The sequence below is a fragment of the Rhipicephalus sanguineus genome, chromosome 1 (genome assembly GCF_013339695.2).
Source record: "Rhipicephalus sanguineus isolate Rsan-2018 chromosome 1, BIME_Rsan_1.4, whole genome shotgun sequence".
Taxonomy (NCBI): Eukaryota; Metazoa; Arthropoda; class Arachnida; order Ixodida; family Ixodidae; genus Rhipicephalus; species Rhipicephalus sanguineus.
Window position 1 is genome coordinate 201,461,870 of NC_051176.1, and position 17,367 is coordinate 201,479,236.

At 44.2% G+C, this 17,367-nt stretch overlaps 1 protein-coding gene across 1 annotated transcript in view; it reads right to left on the reverse strand.

Moving 5' to 3' along the window:
* LOC119405490 (MAM and LDL-receptor class A domain-containing protein 2) overlaps nt 1-17,367 on the reverse strand; it is a 79,673-nt gene that overhangs the window by 20,135 nt on the left and 42,171 nt on the right. Inside the window, exons 21-28 of the mRNA XM_037672327.2 lie at nt 12,115-12,377; nt 11,258-11,486; nt 10,105-10,251; nt 8,413-8,637; nt 5,453-5,485; nt 4,259-4,405; nt 3,642-3,780; nt 56-176 (exon numbers count right to left, since the gene is read on the reverse strand). Of these exons, the coding sequence (XP_037528255.1) occupies nt 56-176; nt 3,642-3,780; nt 4,259-4,405; nt 5,453-5,485; nt 8,413-8,637; nt 10,105-10,251; nt 11,258-11,486; nt 12,115-12,377 (1,304 nt within the window). The remainder of the gene's footprint in view (nt 1-55; nt 177-3,641; nt 3,781-4,258; nt 4,406-5,452; nt 5,486-8,412; nt 8,638-10,104; nt 10,252-11,257; nt 11,487-12,114; nt 12,378-17,367) is intronic.

Sequence of the window (17,367 nt, forward strand, 5' to 3'; positions counted from 1 at the left end):
CGTATCCATAATACACGCAGGCGCGCGGCCGTATGTCACTTATTCCGTCGCTGACCTGAGTCCTAATTGAAGCTGCTGATCCTGCGAAGTACACCACAGCAGGCGTCCATGCGGTCGTTCTTGCGCCGGACTCGAGCCAAGAAGGGGAGCTTGACGGTGCCAATGTCACGCTTATGCTGGAAAAATAATTTCATGGTTCGATCGAGGACGTATACGGGCTCGGAAGAAATTTTGCGCAAAAGGAACGCATTCGATAAGAAGTGAAACATGATCTGCACTTGTCTCCGTCTTTATCGTTGTCCCTGTCTTTTGGCTGCGCTGTAGACCTAAGATGATGAATCACCAACAAGCCCAATCGACCACCCTACTTAAGTGAAACTTTGATTAGAACTCGAGTGTATACTAGCTCGTAACCGCGAAGCGGAGCAGCGTCGATATACCGCTATGAATGGCTAACGCCATAACACACTTAACTCGTAAGGAATAAGCCGGGCGGCACGGGACCACGCCGTTCACGGGTGCAAGCGAATACGCCCAGAAACACTTAGTGCACGACGAAATTGATTTGATTTGGTATGTAGCATGTACGATACGCCCACTCTGTCCGTGCGGTCAGGTACCGCATGCTTACGATGTGGGAGGAATTTCATAGTGAAGCAACGAAAGGTTCAATCAAAAGCTATTCCTCTTGGGTATGGGATCCACATAGGTCTCTCGCTTGAGGTACGTACTATTATTTCTTCGAATAAAAACGTGCTGATTTTGTATTCTTTCCATGCCATAAATACAGCCGAAGAAGCCACTTCCACAACTCTATCAATGTTTGTACCTTCGAAAATCGAAATCGTTGTTGAATATGCAGTTTAATATGCCTTAAGCTCCCTCAGCCTTAGCTCTCTTGCGCTTCATTTCTTGAACTTCTTTATTATATTTTTTCCTCCAATGTAAGATGCAAGCAACACTACCACTGTAAGGTGACTCACTCTCCTTTTGCTGTCATCTAAAGAATACTTTAAGAACCTCAGACAACGTTTATTCTTTTAAATGTTGCGCCAGCTATAGATTTACGCATACGTCAAAAAAGCGTCAACTATGGGTCAGAGCTACCAAATGCGGCTAATTATAGAAGGGCACTCACAAACTCCACGGTAATTTTCTTAATCGAAGAGTACGCCACAAATTGTTATTATGACGTGTTTATTTGGGACATTGCCAATTTACACTGCTGGAATACATTCAGTTAATCATATGCCCACCACTTCGCATAACTGCAAAATGTCCATCTGTTTACTAATTGTAGTTTAGACCGTGCCTTGACCAGTGACCCCGCAACTGGATTTACCGGTTAGCTCTGAGCAAGCCCAATCTGCGTCACTGCTAGAGTCAACGCACACTTGTGGAAGAACCCAGGTATGTCATGCCTAGAATCCGAGAGCCGATGTATCAAGCGATAAGGTTTGGTTTGGTTTATGGGGTTTAACGTCACAAAGCGATTAAGGCTATGAGAGACGCCGTATTGGAGGGCTCCCGATATTTTCGACCACCTCGGGCTCTTTAACGTGCACAGTACATGGGCCACATAGTACATTTCTCCTGCTTTGAAATGCGACCGCAGCGGCCGGGATGGAACCCACGTCTTTCGGGTCAGGAGCCGAGCACCATAACCACTGAGCCCTATTAAGCGATAAGTGCTCGCCGTGTTAGCTTATAATTAGCACGTCAGGTGTCGCGCTGGTAAGCTCGAGGACGCGGGTTGGATCCTCGCAACGAGATGGCTGCTTGGGCTGGTCAGAAATACATCTTTGACAAGGAATACCTTTTTAGTGCGCAGAACGTTTGATGTACTATACCCTTTTCTTCTAGCTCGCTGCGCACTACAAGGGTTTTCGAATCCCGGCACGGGGGCCACATTTTGATGGGGACGAAATGAACACCCGTGTAATTAGATTTAGGTGTACTTTAGGGTTGTGCGAATATTAGAAAATTTCAAATAACGAATCGAATAGCGTTCTGTTCGATTCGGTACTCTAATCGAATTGTTTATATCCCATATATCGAATATTTTTTTAATACTTTTCGAATAATCAGCTCCGACGGGAAAACCCCAAAGGAAGAACACGTTGGAAGAGCGAATGACGATTTTTCTTGTTTTAACTAGTGAATTGTCAAGTACACGCAGTTCAAGCTTTTAGGGGACTATCGAAGCTTAACTCATCACCGAACGAAGGAATTTTTCCTTTAGACTCCAGTGTCGTCGAAGCAGATGTGTCCTCAATCCACTAACATTATCGTGAGATTCATCATGTTGATTCATGAAACATTATTTAGCTTTTAGGTCTTAGTCTTATTTAAAAGCTGCTGAAGCTACTGCTGTAGTCATCCTACAGCTAAAAAATGCATCGAGGACTCTATAGCCACTAGTGTATGCGAGCTAACCTCAGTTTACGTAATTGTGGTATTTTACTCGTATGTGGTTAAAATGTAACGGTAATGCTAATATGTGAATGTTCGTGAATGTTTGTTTGCAATAAAAAGTTGTAGAATTCTATACCTGTCTTGAAACTGTCTGCTTTACTATTCGAAAACTATTCGAATAGTGTTCCATTCGTATTCGTATTCGTATTCGGCATGATTACTTTTCGATTCGTATTCGATTCGGTTCTAAATTTCACTATTCACACACCCCTAGTGTACTTTAAAGAATCGCACTAGAGAAAATTAATTCGAAGTCACCCACTAAGGCTTGCATTAATTGCAACCATGTCGTGGTTTTGGCACATAAAACCCCAGACCATGCGATAAGTGATCCCATATTGTCGTTCTTCTAGCGTGCCTAAATGTCACATGTAGAGCTACGTGGGCGCTTGATAAGAGCTGTGCGTGACGAATGCCGTCCTATAGGTCACTGCGAGGAACACTGTGTTAGACTACATAGCCTTAGGGATCGACCCACTGAAACACTCGGATACCCGACAGGAAAAACCTATCTGGATTAAAGAAGAACGCCTACAACTGCCTGTAAGCCCATCGGACCAAAAAAGTTTTGAACACGTTTGTTAAACATATTGCTTAATTATAGCATAAGGGAACAATGATTACAGTTAGGAGAGACGCTGATAAAAACACCCAACAGCTTTCAACGGCGTGGAAACCTCCGTTACGTCTGCAATGTACTGTGGCTGTTAAGCTCATCTGCACGCTCATTAGTACATTCGCCTTATAGTGAGTATAGAAATTACAGAACTATATAGCCTAAAAGGCATGCACAATGGGACTGTGAATAACATGCTGACACAACACAAACTGACATAAGTAACACTTCTAACAGTTTTTAACGGATGCTGCTGGTGGACCGAAATTGCCCGCATCGCTCCAACTTATTGTCATATCTACGCGCGCGTAAGCGCACGCACCCACCAACACACGTATACGCACACAGAGAGAAAACTTTCAAAAGCATTTTCAATGTAATGTTGAGCGCAGATTGGCTAAATAACTAAACGGTGAGACAATTTTACAGGTATAAGGGAGGTTTCCACGTGTCTGAAATATGCTGAGCGCTGTTATAGCCGGCTATCCTAACTGTAGCATTGTTCCTTGCCCCGCAGCCAGATCTATTACAGAATAAAGGACGTGCGTACCTGCTGTTGCGATCAGTGAGCATGAAATACCAGAACGAGAAGCAGAGGCTGCTTGTTGACAGCTGGAGTGGCAAAGGTAGGCTCTTTATGCGGTTCACGGACGTAGTAGAGCCAGTGCTTTTGCTAAAAATGAACCGACCTAAATAAAAAGAAAGAGGAATTATATTCCTTAATCACCTAATCACCTACAACATTAAAGTCACATAGCCAGAGTCACAGAAATAGAAAACACGAGGACAAGCGCTGTACTTATGAGCTGATGCTGTGCCTCCATCAGGCCCGTAGCCAAGGGGGGAAGGGGGATGAGGGGGGCTAGGGACCCCCCCCCCCCTTGAAATCTTGATGGAAGGTAGTGTTTTACCGAAAATAAAAAATGAAAATAGATGTTTTTCTCAAAGAGTCAAGGCCTTCGACAAGGAATTATATAGTTGGTTTGTTCAAACCATTGAGCGCATTAGCACGTCTGTTAAACCCAGTTCTATCGCGGCTACATAATATATACATTATATAAGGGTGATAGAACTTACATGATAACGATGGAAGGGTATTTGAAAACTTATAAGTTTTCAAAATGCGACGTGTGACAACGTCTCCGTAATGGTCTAAAATATTCTTACCACTTGAGTTCCTCATTGAATGATCGAACAGTGGGAAAGTGGGTTGTCCTGTAGCCGGGTCGCTGAGTTCCCACTGCGGCTGTCCTTTTGAATTCGTGTCCGGCTTCCAGAGGCAATAGCTGCCATTGTCAAACGCGCACGAAAGATCTGCGAGAATCCACGTGAACGAGTCAAGACAGGCGACCTTGCTGTCCTTATAAAGAGGGCAAATGGCATTTGTTATATGTCGAAACCGCCATGCACTAACATGCAATTAAAAAAAAAAGAGCTGTGCGAAATTAACACGGCTAGAATTAACACGACTGTTTCGAAACACGGACATCTATGTAAGACTAAAATATTCTAAAGCGACTTTTTCAATGCGTCACACTTTAAGTGACACACATGAAACACTCTGTGCGTGTCATAGCTTCCAGCTTGCTCCTTCGTGCTGCCTGAAAACTAGTTCTAAAATTTAAAAAAAAAAGCGAAAAGGAAACTCGTCTAATACCGAATTCGTGTATTTAGAGTGGATTTACACTTGGGCGCTTGTCGAGCTACATGTCACAATATTTATTTATAAGACAGAAGGTTGTCGTGTAACTGCGCCTCTTGTCATCCTAAACCTTATGATGCGCGCAGCTCCCCGCTTGTGACATATTTATTCTGTTTATTTGGATATATCGCATGAGATATTTCCTCACTGCGTCCCATCATCTCGCACCATTTCACTCAATATCACACACTCTCATCTTTTGTAGTCTCACAGGCAACTAAACAATCAGCTGACTCCCGAACTTTTCCTGCAATCAGCGTATGGGCTCTTTGAAAGCTGGTGGCGACTACAGGGAGCTTCACTGATTCAGGAACGATGCGGCATAGAGCCTCATGGCTGGATAAACGTTGGACGACATGGTGAAGAAGATAGACCACGCCCGTTATAAGTACTTATTTCCTGGAAATGAGCAGGCGCTCATATTAAAAAGACGGACGGAGACAACACATTGCTGATGTTGTCTTCCGTCCGTATTCTATAAAAAAGTGCCTGTTGAGCAAGCCAACAAGCTCAGCTGAGAACTATCGTATAATTTATAGGCAGCTTGCTCGAACAAAATTAAGGTCGCTTAGAGCACTTCTACGCGTCAACAGACACGAAAAGCCGATGGTGATTACACACACAGTTGCCATGCAATATTTAGTGTTACGTTCATTCACCTGGAATTGGTTCCTCTGGTGTTTCTGGCCCACCTGCAATTGAGAAACATCGACTGAGTTGTCTTTGCGACATTTTGAAACAGAACCTGTTAATTAACCAATTGAGCGCAACGTTTATAATTCAGAAAATGGAAAAGGCTTGCCTTTGATCGCGACAGAGTACATTCAGAAAATGTGAGATTTGATTTCGTTTATTTTATTTCAATGGAGTTCTTGAACTCCATGCTTAAAACTTATTGACATTAAGAATTTGCATATCTCTCACTACAGAAATTTATTTGTATAATAAAAAACGAGTTTGGTTTTTAGTTAAGTATTTTTTTTTACTTAAGCATTTCGATGGTCAAAATGGACAATGCACAGGGACAAGTGGATGAAATCAGGATTTATATGCTACATATCAAATGCCACGAACAAGAACGTAAAATACATACGGGGTATGATTTAGCGTGTCATCTACGAGTAAATGCACATACACCGAGACACAAATATAGAGACACACACTATGAAGCCCACTAATAGTTATTTTAAAAATTGCTATGTTAGCGTGAGAATATTGACAGGTATTGCGTTCCACTCGGTGAATGACCGATATACAAGAGCGGAGAATTGGTAGCGAATTATAAAACCAAAACTACGACAAATATTGTGCGCACGCTCGACTGGTGCATACTCAAAACTCTACAGGTCTCTAATTTCACTGCGCTCTCTGCTCTAGTTCAGGGAGTGCAGCGCTTTTGTCCTCGGCTTCACAGGGCTACGCGTTGCCTGCTCTGTGCTTTTCTGCTTAATTCCGAGCAGGGCTGGTTGTGCACGAGTTTACGATTCTACTGCATTCATGCAGTAGAAAATGCAGGCGTGGTAGTGTCTCGGTAGCGCGGACGACATGGTGCAGCGCCAGTTCAGTGACGGTGGGCAGATGTAAATTATAGATTCCACTTTGTTCGCAAATATCCTATAGTTTGCATAACAGTGTTACACACAAGTTCAATGGCTAAGCCCGCGGGCACACTATTAAATCCCGGCCGCGACGGTCGCATTTCGATGGCGATCGAATGAGAACAAGTCCGCGTACCGTGCATTCTGTGTATACGTTAAAGAATACTATAAGGGATCAAAATTAATTTGAAGCTCCCTCCTACGGCATGCGTTATAATAATATCTTGATTTTACTACGTAGAATCACATCATTTTTTATCAAATTTGATTTCTGAATAATTGTGAGGACAAGTTGATAATGTAATGTCTTGTGACGACGTTAAATGGATTCGCACCGTAAGTGCTTTTCTTTGAACGCTTTCTCTGATGAAGAAGCTGGATCTACGCCCATCGTTCTGTCCTGATGATGTAAAACACTAGCAATATATCCATTATTGCGATAACGAAAAGATAAGTAGTCTCCTTTTCGCTACATGCACATCTGTTGAAAAGGCTGATAAGGGTATTGCGTCGAATTGATCGCATGTACTGCGAGATTGCAGAAACGTCCCCCCACAGGCGACAAACTATAAATAGATGAGTGACAGTCACGCCAGCTTGCGGGTTTGAATTCACGATGTTTTTTCAGAAAACTCGTTTTAAAGGCTCTTAGATGGTTACGTTTACAAAGCGGCAGTTAAGAGAAGTTATTTCGGCTAGGCATGTGCAAGCGACGGCCTTTTAAGGACGTCATTCTTTCCGGTTTTCAGGGTTACCTATTTCGCCACGTCCCATATGATCAGGCTCCCTGTCGCGGTGCCATAAGTCGCCATGCCCATTCTGTGAGGTCATGAGAACGTCACGAGCCCAAAAGTCCTCGCTTGTATTTTTTTTTTGTTGTTTTTAGCGCCACTGCAGATGGTGAGCGTTTTACAACTGTGTTCGGAGTAACCAGGGACATGGTTGTGGTCTTGTCCCCCCCCCCCCCCCCCCATTAGGGCACACGCGATTCGCATGCACATCAAACTGATTGTAGGGGGTGTTGCCTAGGAGCTCCACAGCGGCTTGGAAGTGTTCTATTTATTTATTTATTTACTTATTTATTTATATAAAGCTAGGTGTCCCGTGTTCTCACATCGCCGTGTTTCGCAGACTAAGACTTGTCGCACAGATCACTTGAAAGTAAACAGCCGCTGCGGCGAGCTGACGCAAGATGTTTAGGACAGCGCTGTCACCGATATTGACGTTTTGTTATTACATAAAGATAAGTTATTAAGTAAACGAATATTGCTCTATACTGCTTCGAAAAGAGGTTTTGCAATCGTTCTCACACCACGCGCGCAAGGAAACAGCCACTTTTAACAGTCAACGATCAGACCGGGTAAACAATGTGACGGTATAAAATTACGTTAAAAAAAGCCTGACAAAGCGCCACGCTCATCAAAAATCAGAATAAACGATCGCTTTATCCACGACAATGTAACAGATGCTCAGCCGAAATTGTAAGCTTTTTTTTTTTTTTTAATGAGAAATGGCACCCCCACAATACTTAGAGTAGTGTAAAACAATGCCACGCAGACTCGCTTCAGAGGGGCTGCGATGAATCCGCGTTAGAATTGTAACAATATATAGGTAATAAACAGATGTATTAGTAGAATGCGACAGTCTAGACATCTATATAATGCCACAGAAAAGCAAAATCATGGCACTACGAAACTTCAACCAATGGCATTTTTTTAACGGTGGAATACATGCATGGCCTGCCATGTTCTTGATCCGAGATCCACCAACATGTGCATCTCACCTAAAACGATTAAAAAATTCTTTTTGCGAAGAACAAAAGTTGATAGTCATCCCTGCTAAACGGGAATGCTGCTACATCTCACATCAACCAAAGCAAGCATCAATTTGTTTTCAATCGGTGCTCAAAAATGCTGATCGCCTTGCTCGTTCTCCATGGGAAATCAGGACGTGCCTCCCACGAAGACTTGCTCAGGCGCTGCTTGCGCTCACTAACTGAATATCATGTCGTCCTGCCTCACCTTTCGCTGAAGATGCGACACTGATGCTCGCGATAGCCGCGACTCCTCCTCTCTTATTGGGGGAACCCGTGAGCGTGAACTCGAGCTGGCTCTGGTCGGCCTTGTGCAGCGGTAGCTCGACGCGCTGCCATTGCTCGCCTGGTGACAGGTCGGCTAGAAGGAGCCGAATCGTCCCTTTGTCTCCGCTGTTTACTACCAGCTGGTAGACTTGGAAAGACTGTAAAGCTGCGTGGAAACAAAAACTGGGGCGTTAGCAAAGTTAAAGAGCACCTGCCGAATCCAATAATGGCAGGAAAGCGCGCCAGTACACTCAATTTATTTAAGCTCAGGAGGTGCGTATACCGCAAGTAGCACTGCGTTTGTTTATATACACAGGGTGCATTGTTGGAATGGGGTTGGGGAGGAGGGAGGGGGTTTGGAACAGATATTTCAAGTGAAGCAGCATTTGCATCCCCTTACGGGTTCGGGATGACTGCTTTCTGTTGCCGGTTCGCTAGGTTTCTCCGCAGATATATTTGCAGATAAATATATACAGTGGTTAAAATAAATAAATTTACTCGCCTACTTTTATTAAATATAGGAAACGAGTGGACATTGGGAAATTATGAAACATAGCGATGTGCCGCTTACTTAGGCATGACTCATTACTATCGCTCACAAGGGACCACTTATCAGATCACTTCTCCGCAGACGAGGAAATGCGTCTTTAGTATTTCCTCGCTTACCTCCACAATTTTCCTTCGGTATTACCAGTTTAAACGCCTTCATTTAACAAATAATAATACTGTGACAGTTAAATATCAACTTTTTATACTCTAGAACAATAGTACACCTCACCTTTAGGATTAGAAAACCTAAAATAAAAAAAAATCCGTTGTAGTTTTTCTAAGTTAATTATTTCGGAGAGCCCATGAAACCTATTGCAATATACCGTAGATTATGTGAATATGGTTATGGATTATATGAACTGCAGCCCAACAACGCAGATGTACACTCCTGGAATATTAGACATAACTGCGGACGGCTGCTATAGCCTATATTCACGTCATACTTTTCTTTCGTTTTTTGCAATTGTGCGTGTGAATTGAATAACAATAATCCCCACCGAGGACTTCCTCCGGATCTCACACCCACCATGCCAAAGCCCATTTCCTCAAATTTCTACCCTCTTGTGTGCCAACCTGGTGAAGCTCCTCAGATGCCACTAGCCTCGGTGTGGTAGCACAGGCGTGTTGTTTTAAAAAGGCGAACGCACTAACGCACACGCTCATCTTGTGTTTATTAGCTCATAAGATATAATTGAAACCGAGTCCACTGTCTTGCTTCGCTTTATATCGTCGCTGCATAGCGGGAAATGATGCAATGAACATGCAGTACAAGCCAGCCCTGTGGAGATGCCGTAATGACCTGATCGCCACGAGCCTCGGCGCGGTGTCGTATGTGCACCTAGCCTCTGCAGTTCACTGTGCACGTTCGGGTCAATAACCACGTGGTACGACCAACCGACTAACCTCGGGACCGCACTTGACCCGGCCGAACTGAAACAATTCGAACCGATTGGACTCGACCCTCCGTACCCAATCGACCATGCAAAATCAGTTGCGGACATCAGCTCTGAGCTATAGCTCAGAAAAATCCGAGTATACCATTGTGATAATCCGTCATGCAGATTCACATTTTGACTATATTTACCTGTTCCGTTCCTGAAATAGCGTACAGCCAATGTTTCATTGCCCTTGCAGCTGAAATCGGCGCTGCGGAGGGTGGCTGTCGGTGTGACCGAATTGTTTGTGGGTACTGTAGTGTCCACGTAGGCGAATCGGCCAGGATTACCTGCACCTAACAGAGAGATGCGCATCATCATCTGCATATTTCATAAACACCGACTAGTTATGTGCAGTCTCCGACTGCATTTACCTTCCTCAGGCACCACCATGTTACTGTAGTAGACAACCGACGCAAACTTAACATAGCTTGTGTACAGTACTATACTAATACTTGACATATGACTCTTGTTTGGCTAATAATATTATGTGTTGATGCCTCCAGGGAATGGGTTAAACTAATGTAATGGTTAATAAGTTTATGAGCCCAGTTATATTCATCGGTACAGATTTTTGTGCCACATATAAAGTACTTAAAGGAGGACTGACAGAAAAATTTTGCATCTGGTTTTTTTCTGTTGCAATAAGTAGCTAAAGACCCACTTGTCACGGTTGGAAGTCTCGCTTGCTCGAAAGTGCGACGGTTAATTATTGGGAAAGGTCTTCCTAGCACCCAGTCGCAGTTTCGCTTTCAGAGAGCGCCGAGAGAGACGGGACCCAGAAATGCGTCACTGTTTCGTGTGCTGAGCACACAAAACGGTGACGCGCTCGCCGCGAGCGCGGCGTCCTGTGCATGTGAGCGCCTCGTTGACAACTGCGGGAGAGAGCGCGCGCAAGGAAAATGGCAGCCAGCACAAACACGTGATAGAGGTTGGCAGTTTACGCTTGTTTACGGTTGTTTACATTTAAATCAAGTTTATGTCGATGTCGCGAGGTGCTTCGTTTCGCGTGCAGTTGCGCGGCACAAACTTTAATTGATTTTAAGTTCTATGCTACATTAGGCGTTCATATATTGTAGATGATGCGTGTGTGTCCACACAAATCCAGCTCACAAGTTATATCGCCTTCAAACTTTTGTGTCAGTGCTTCTTTAATAAATGCTAAGTGCTAACTATTCATGTTGCTCATAGATCCTAACGTACGTATAACATATATGCCATAATGAGCCGGTACGCCCTCATGTGTAAAGACACAATAACAATGGTTTCAGCGGAATGCTTGCTCCTTGGCAGCTGTCTCACCGGAAGAAATAAGATTGTAGGCTGGGGCATGCGGTTGTCTTCTAAGCACACGACCAGTGCCCACAATCCACCGAAAGTCCGACTCAGATCTACTGACGTATCCGCAAAGATCTTGGTCGAAATCACAGTCAGCCACATGAACAAGTAGAGACAAGTCAAGGAGCACGTTGTCCACAGCAATCACAGAGTTGACGTTAGAAAGTGGGCCAAACTTGCCCTCTATCACCACCTGCAATAAGACGATGCGATTAATTACCTGCAAGATGATCTTGCAGAGGTACGAGAGCAGACCACACATACACTCGTATACCATCTGCTAGTCCACGTACCACGCGTTGTTCGCAACATCAATCACATTGGCATATGGTACCAGCCGTAGTAAGTACTTCACTTAACACGTTCCGATGTTACGATACTCTTGGGCAAGCACTCATGCGACTACAGTAAGTGTAACGCGGCAGTTCTTAAGACATTTTTCGCCCAGAAGCTGCAGAATTGTCAGCTCTCATTTGAAGAGATTTGACCAGTCTGTAATATCAACCTTTTGAAAGCTGTCCTAAAGTACGTATGTATGCATACATGAAAGAGCTGGTAAAATAATTTTGTTTCAGTATAGCTGTTTATGCAGAGGCACTAGTAAGACTGTTGTCCGCAAAATTTGCATGATAATACCTTATAATGCATAAAAGCACGACAGTGCATGTAAAACGGCATTTTACTCACGGTGGAGCAATCATTAAGGTTGTGGCTGCTGAACCAGAAGCAAACTTCATTGTTACAAAAGCAACAGAGTCCCATCTTTTGGCGACTAAAACAGTGCAGTCACGGGCGTCCATCGCTCTCGATATTGCTTTTACCTTAAAGTCCATGCTTTGATCGGGAATTTCTGCACGAGCCAAGGACCACGTGCGAGGCTCAGTAGTGTTCGGCAGTGTCCAGATCTTCGCCAGCTGCGAGCCTGCTTTGTCCACGAGGTAGACATTAAGCATTCCGTGTTCTGTCCTGTCTCCATAGTACCACAGCTCGACGGTGCGAGGTTGGTCATCGGCAGGCCATAGCACGCTGGTCAGGTTGGCCTGGTTAGCAGCGCCCCTGGCCCATACCAGCTGCAGGAAGCCAGCTGCACACGAATAACTCGTGTCAGTGGAGCCTAAACAAGCCCTGCGACAGCTTACGTTGGAAAAAGCACTCCTCTATATATATATATATATATATATATATATATATATATGACATAAAGTGATCGGATCAAGCTTAGAACCTAAGAAATAGGTGTAATAAGGTGTCAATACTTTTAGAAAGATTCTTTAGAACTACAAAAAAAGAAAAGAAAAGAAGACCTCGCGGGCAAAGTTTACGGTTGTATAGCAGCAATAAAGAACGATGGCAAATAGGCGAAAGGAACGAATGAGAAATAGGCGAAAAAAAAATCATATCTCTTGAAAAAAGCTAGTTATCAAAAACAACTCCGGGTTCTATACAGCAGAGACCTACTGAAACATTTTGGTAAAATTGCAGTATAGCACTAGAAAGCGTGTGGCTTCCCAGGACAATTGAACACCGCCCATTAGAAACACATGGGGCCCCATTGTAATATATTAAACACTCTGGGAAGCCACGCGGTTTGTAGTGCGGCACTGTAATTTTAACAGAATGTTCGAATTAGTCTCTGCTATATAGAACCGGGAGTCGTTTACGGTAACTAGCTTGTTTCGCCAGATATAATTTTTTTCGCCTATTTCCCATTCAGTTACTGCAGGCCACCGCAGTCACCTGCGAGAGATGGCGCTACGTGCACATGTCCCCTAGAGTCACTATATACGCTACCTTTAGGTAGCAGAGTAGCGCATAGGTCCGGCTAGCAACCACAGCTATGCGGTGAAGTCGCACTCCATTTTTGCAGGCGACATGTCTACCGCGTCGCCGATAAACATGTCTGGCGTGTCGAAGGCCGGCGATAAACATTGGCTGTCGATGACTAGTGTTAATTGAGTGAGCTGCAGCGGCGGCGTCGAGAAATACAAAAATTGGCCCGAGCGTCAGCTTCTCCGCAATGCATGGTTGCTAGCGGCGTTTGGAAAACAGATGCGCAACTCTGCTACCTAAAGGTAGCATATACAGTAACTCTAATGTCCCCCAAACCCTGGTCATGCTGTAACTAATAATGCGTCTAAAGCAAGAAAAATTTTCACACGGCTCCGAAGTCTACTGCCAATACGTGCGTTGGACTTTCGCAAAGCGTTCGTAATCACTGGAGACCGGATTTTAGGCAAGCGCATATTTTGTTCCTTGCGCTCCTGTCCCCCCACTTTGATATGTGTGCATGAATTAGAGGTTAAGAATGGCTTTTATAGTACTTTTATAGTGCCTAAAAATGCCTATTTTTGGCATTTGTGCCTAAATGCCTATAAGTGCCCATAAATGCCTATTAAAAATCGGGGCCTATGAACACAAATTAGCCTCAAGTTTCGCATTCGAGTGAAGTTTCATGTTGCCGGGCAAATTAAGAGTTCGGAACTCTATGGGGTTCAACCTAGACCTCTAGTTCAGCCGACTTCCGGAAAACAACCGCTAGCAGCAGCGAAATGGGACGCACCGGTTAGCATACGCCACCGAACTGACATGGCGCTAGCGGTTGGCGAAAGCGAAGCCGCAGAGAGCCAAGGAAGAGAGAAAAATGTGGTGAGCACGCGGTTTTTGTTTTGTTTGTAATTTACTTTTTAAGGAGTTCACTGGCAAGGGAGAAATCGTCCCTACGCGATTCGACCCGGCCAACACGAGGCATCCCTCCATTCTGGTCTTTTAGCGGTCTGGCTACCTGCTGCCTTTCCCAGCCATGCCGAAACGAAAGAGGCCCAGGAGCTCGTTGATTCGACAGTGGACACTTGACTCACCATGCTACAGAATAAAAGGAGAGACCGTGTTCTGCGCACCGTGGGGGAATTGCACGGCTGTGTTCAACTGTTGGCGCCTTTGTGCCATCATAACCAATAAAATTTCTTGCTTTCCTGCTATAGATGCAGGTCGCGCACGTAAGTTGTTTGCGTTTATGCAAAAAATTATTGTGCCTATATTTACGACGTTGGAGGCCTAAAACGTTGTTTTGCCGGCCTATTTTTGGCGCCTAAAACGCGCTTTTTTAACGCCCAAAAATCCGGCCTCTGGTAATCACAATACCCATTTTGAGTAAATTAACTCATACATAACATTTGTTCGCTATAGATGGTCTAACAGGTGCAGCTTACAAAACTGTGATCTCTCTTCTTGCTGAGGAGTTACACATATTGAAAACAGTATTAATGAGAACTAACAGATAATAATGCCAAGGAAAGTATAGCGGATGTTATTTGTAATAATTGGGATATAAATGTGAAGAAAGTAAAATGGACGAAAAGATAACTTGCCGCCGATAGGGACCGAACCTGCGACCTTCGAATAACTCGTCCGATGATCTACCACTGAGCTACGGCGGCGGTCATCCCCCCGTCCATTTTTATAGGGTATATATGTGCATTTAAACCTAGGAGTGTTAGTCAGCGCCGATCGCAGCCATGGCGGCGAGTGTGGAACACTTCTTTTTTCCCCTTTTTGCGTCACGTAGCACGTGATCTTTTTACGAGCTGGCAGCTGACCAATAATCCCTCGCATACTACCTGAAGGCACCAAGTCTGCCAGAACGAGACCCTCGCTATGAATGAAGAAGGTGACTTTTAAGGGCTCGTTTTTCTTTATTAGACACAATATTAATGAGAACTAACAGACAATAATACCAAGGAAAGTATAGGGGATGTTATTTGTATTAATTGGGATATAAATGCAGGGGTGCAACAGCCGAAATAGGATTTGGAGCAATTTTTGGAGCAGCAAAATGTTGCTTTTGGAGCACAAAATCAAAATTTGGAGCAGGTTGCGAAAAAAAAAAAACAGAATTTTTTAGCCCGAACTCCCAAATTGAGAGCAGTATAAAAAAGAAGGCTTACTTTTAGAAAACAAAACAAAAATACGTACAAACCATTCGACATCAGCTAATTCGTGCACAGTCCACGTGAACACGTGCACTATTTCAATAAAAGCAGTGTGTTAAGCCACCCCACAGTGCGAAGGATAAATAAGTCCACGTTAGCATTTGCAGGGCCTGTCAAATAATTCGACAGGTACTGCAAATGCTAATGTGGACCTGCGAACCTGGCAACCTCGAAATTCGGGAGATTCGTAAAGCATGAGCAAGTGGGGGTGGCTAAAAAAGAAAACTGGCGTATATTTTTGTCTGTTGTTTCTCAAGGGCGCAGAAACGCCATACACGGCAGCTCCAAATCATTGCCAATAATTTTTAGACGTCAGCGATCCTACTAATGCTCGTAATTCCACGGCGCGTGCACGAATGAGTAATTCAGGAACAAAATGTGTTGTGTCCCTGACAGCTAGTACTAATAGCCCCTTCTAAATCTCAGTACGCTTTTCCGCAGAACACTAGTGTATCGCGGCAAAAGTGGCTCAAAAAGCGTTCTGCACGATATAAAACAAGCATCAGGAGATTTGAGAACTACTGTCCTTTTTTATTGCGATAGCAATTATATGGACACTCTCGACGGGCTTATAAAGTCCAAATTGATAACATCCCCCCCCCCCCTGGGCACAGTATGTTCTACTGCGGGTAAAACCACGCAAGTGCGGGCGACGAACGCGGCTGAAGCAGAGATCAAACAAGCCAGCCCATCTCCGTCGCTTGGAGGGCGCATGCAGTAACATCACTCCGCTCGGGAGGCCTACCATTGACGCAGAGAGGCGCCCCGCACGTCTTGAACGAGCATGAAAAGACGCGAGGGGGGTAGTCATTCGAGCAGAAACTTTGAACTTTGACTCAGATGGCGCAATGGCGAACGCTGGCGCGCGCGCTATCTCGGCAGCCATCAGCGGGCGCCTCGTATTCGCCTTTTCGGTCGCTTTCAAGATTGCGATAGCAGCAGCACGTGTTGCATCCCAAGAAACTTCCGGTCACTTCAATTGTCACTATCTAACGCCGAAGCAGAAAGCGTGCTTTTGAAGTTGTGCCAGAGTAAGGAAAGACTATTTTTCCGCTTTCGGGTAAAAAGAAGGCGCTTAAAGTGAAGGACTAAATCTTGTAACGTTGCGTGTGCAGTTTAGAAAAGTATTTATTTAAAATATTTGGCCAGACACCGGGAGAAAAGTGTTGAAAATGTGTCGGTTACTCGCTAAGGCTTTTGTTTCCCGCCAACGCTACTCGGATGCGTCGGCGCATAAAACCGGAAGCCGTCCAGCAGCTTTGTTTGTAAACAGCGAAAGGGTCTATACCGTTCTACGTGCTGCGCTCTCAATGTAAGACACTGTGCAGAAAGAGCATCTTTCCCTGGAGCGGCTGTATTCTCTTACACCAACGTTTTGTAGAGTTACGTGAGATCGGATACAAAAGTTTGCTGCCAGCCTCACTTCGGATAACATTACAATTTGTTGCTATCGCATTCAATGCTTCGCCCTTGCGGTGAAACTGTGACTAGTTTTTTTTTTTTCTTTTCGCGGGAAGGGTTACGGTCTGCATTGGATGATGATTCCCACACTGCAGATGACCAACGCGGCCTCCATTTCTCGCTAAAATTTGCGCAACTGAGAAAATTTTGAAGCTGGTCGGGCATTTTGGCGCAGCGTGGCTCAATTTCAAGAAGTTTCACGGTTTTGGCTCAGCTTGGCGCAAAAATAAGGAATTGTATCAAATTGGGGCAATTGGCGCAGCTGTTGCACCCCTGTAAATGTGAAGAAAGTAAAGTGGACGAAAATATAACTTGCCGCCGGCAGGGACCGATATTAATATTGTGTCTAATAAAAAAGAAAAACGAGCTCTTAAAAGTCACCTTCTTTCCTTCATATATATGAAAAACGTCGCACATAAATTTTTTTTAAACTCTAACTCAAGCAAACTTTTGTAGAAATACTTCAAGTCCAGCTTAAGTGAATATCTTGCTTCCTAGAGCCAGTAGAATTTAATTTTTTCTCTCTGAAATGCAACAAATTTTATTCAGATTGGTACGGCGGTTGTCTCATAAAAGTATTTCCGCCCTTTTACATGTATATGAATAAGGAAGTCGAAGGCGGAC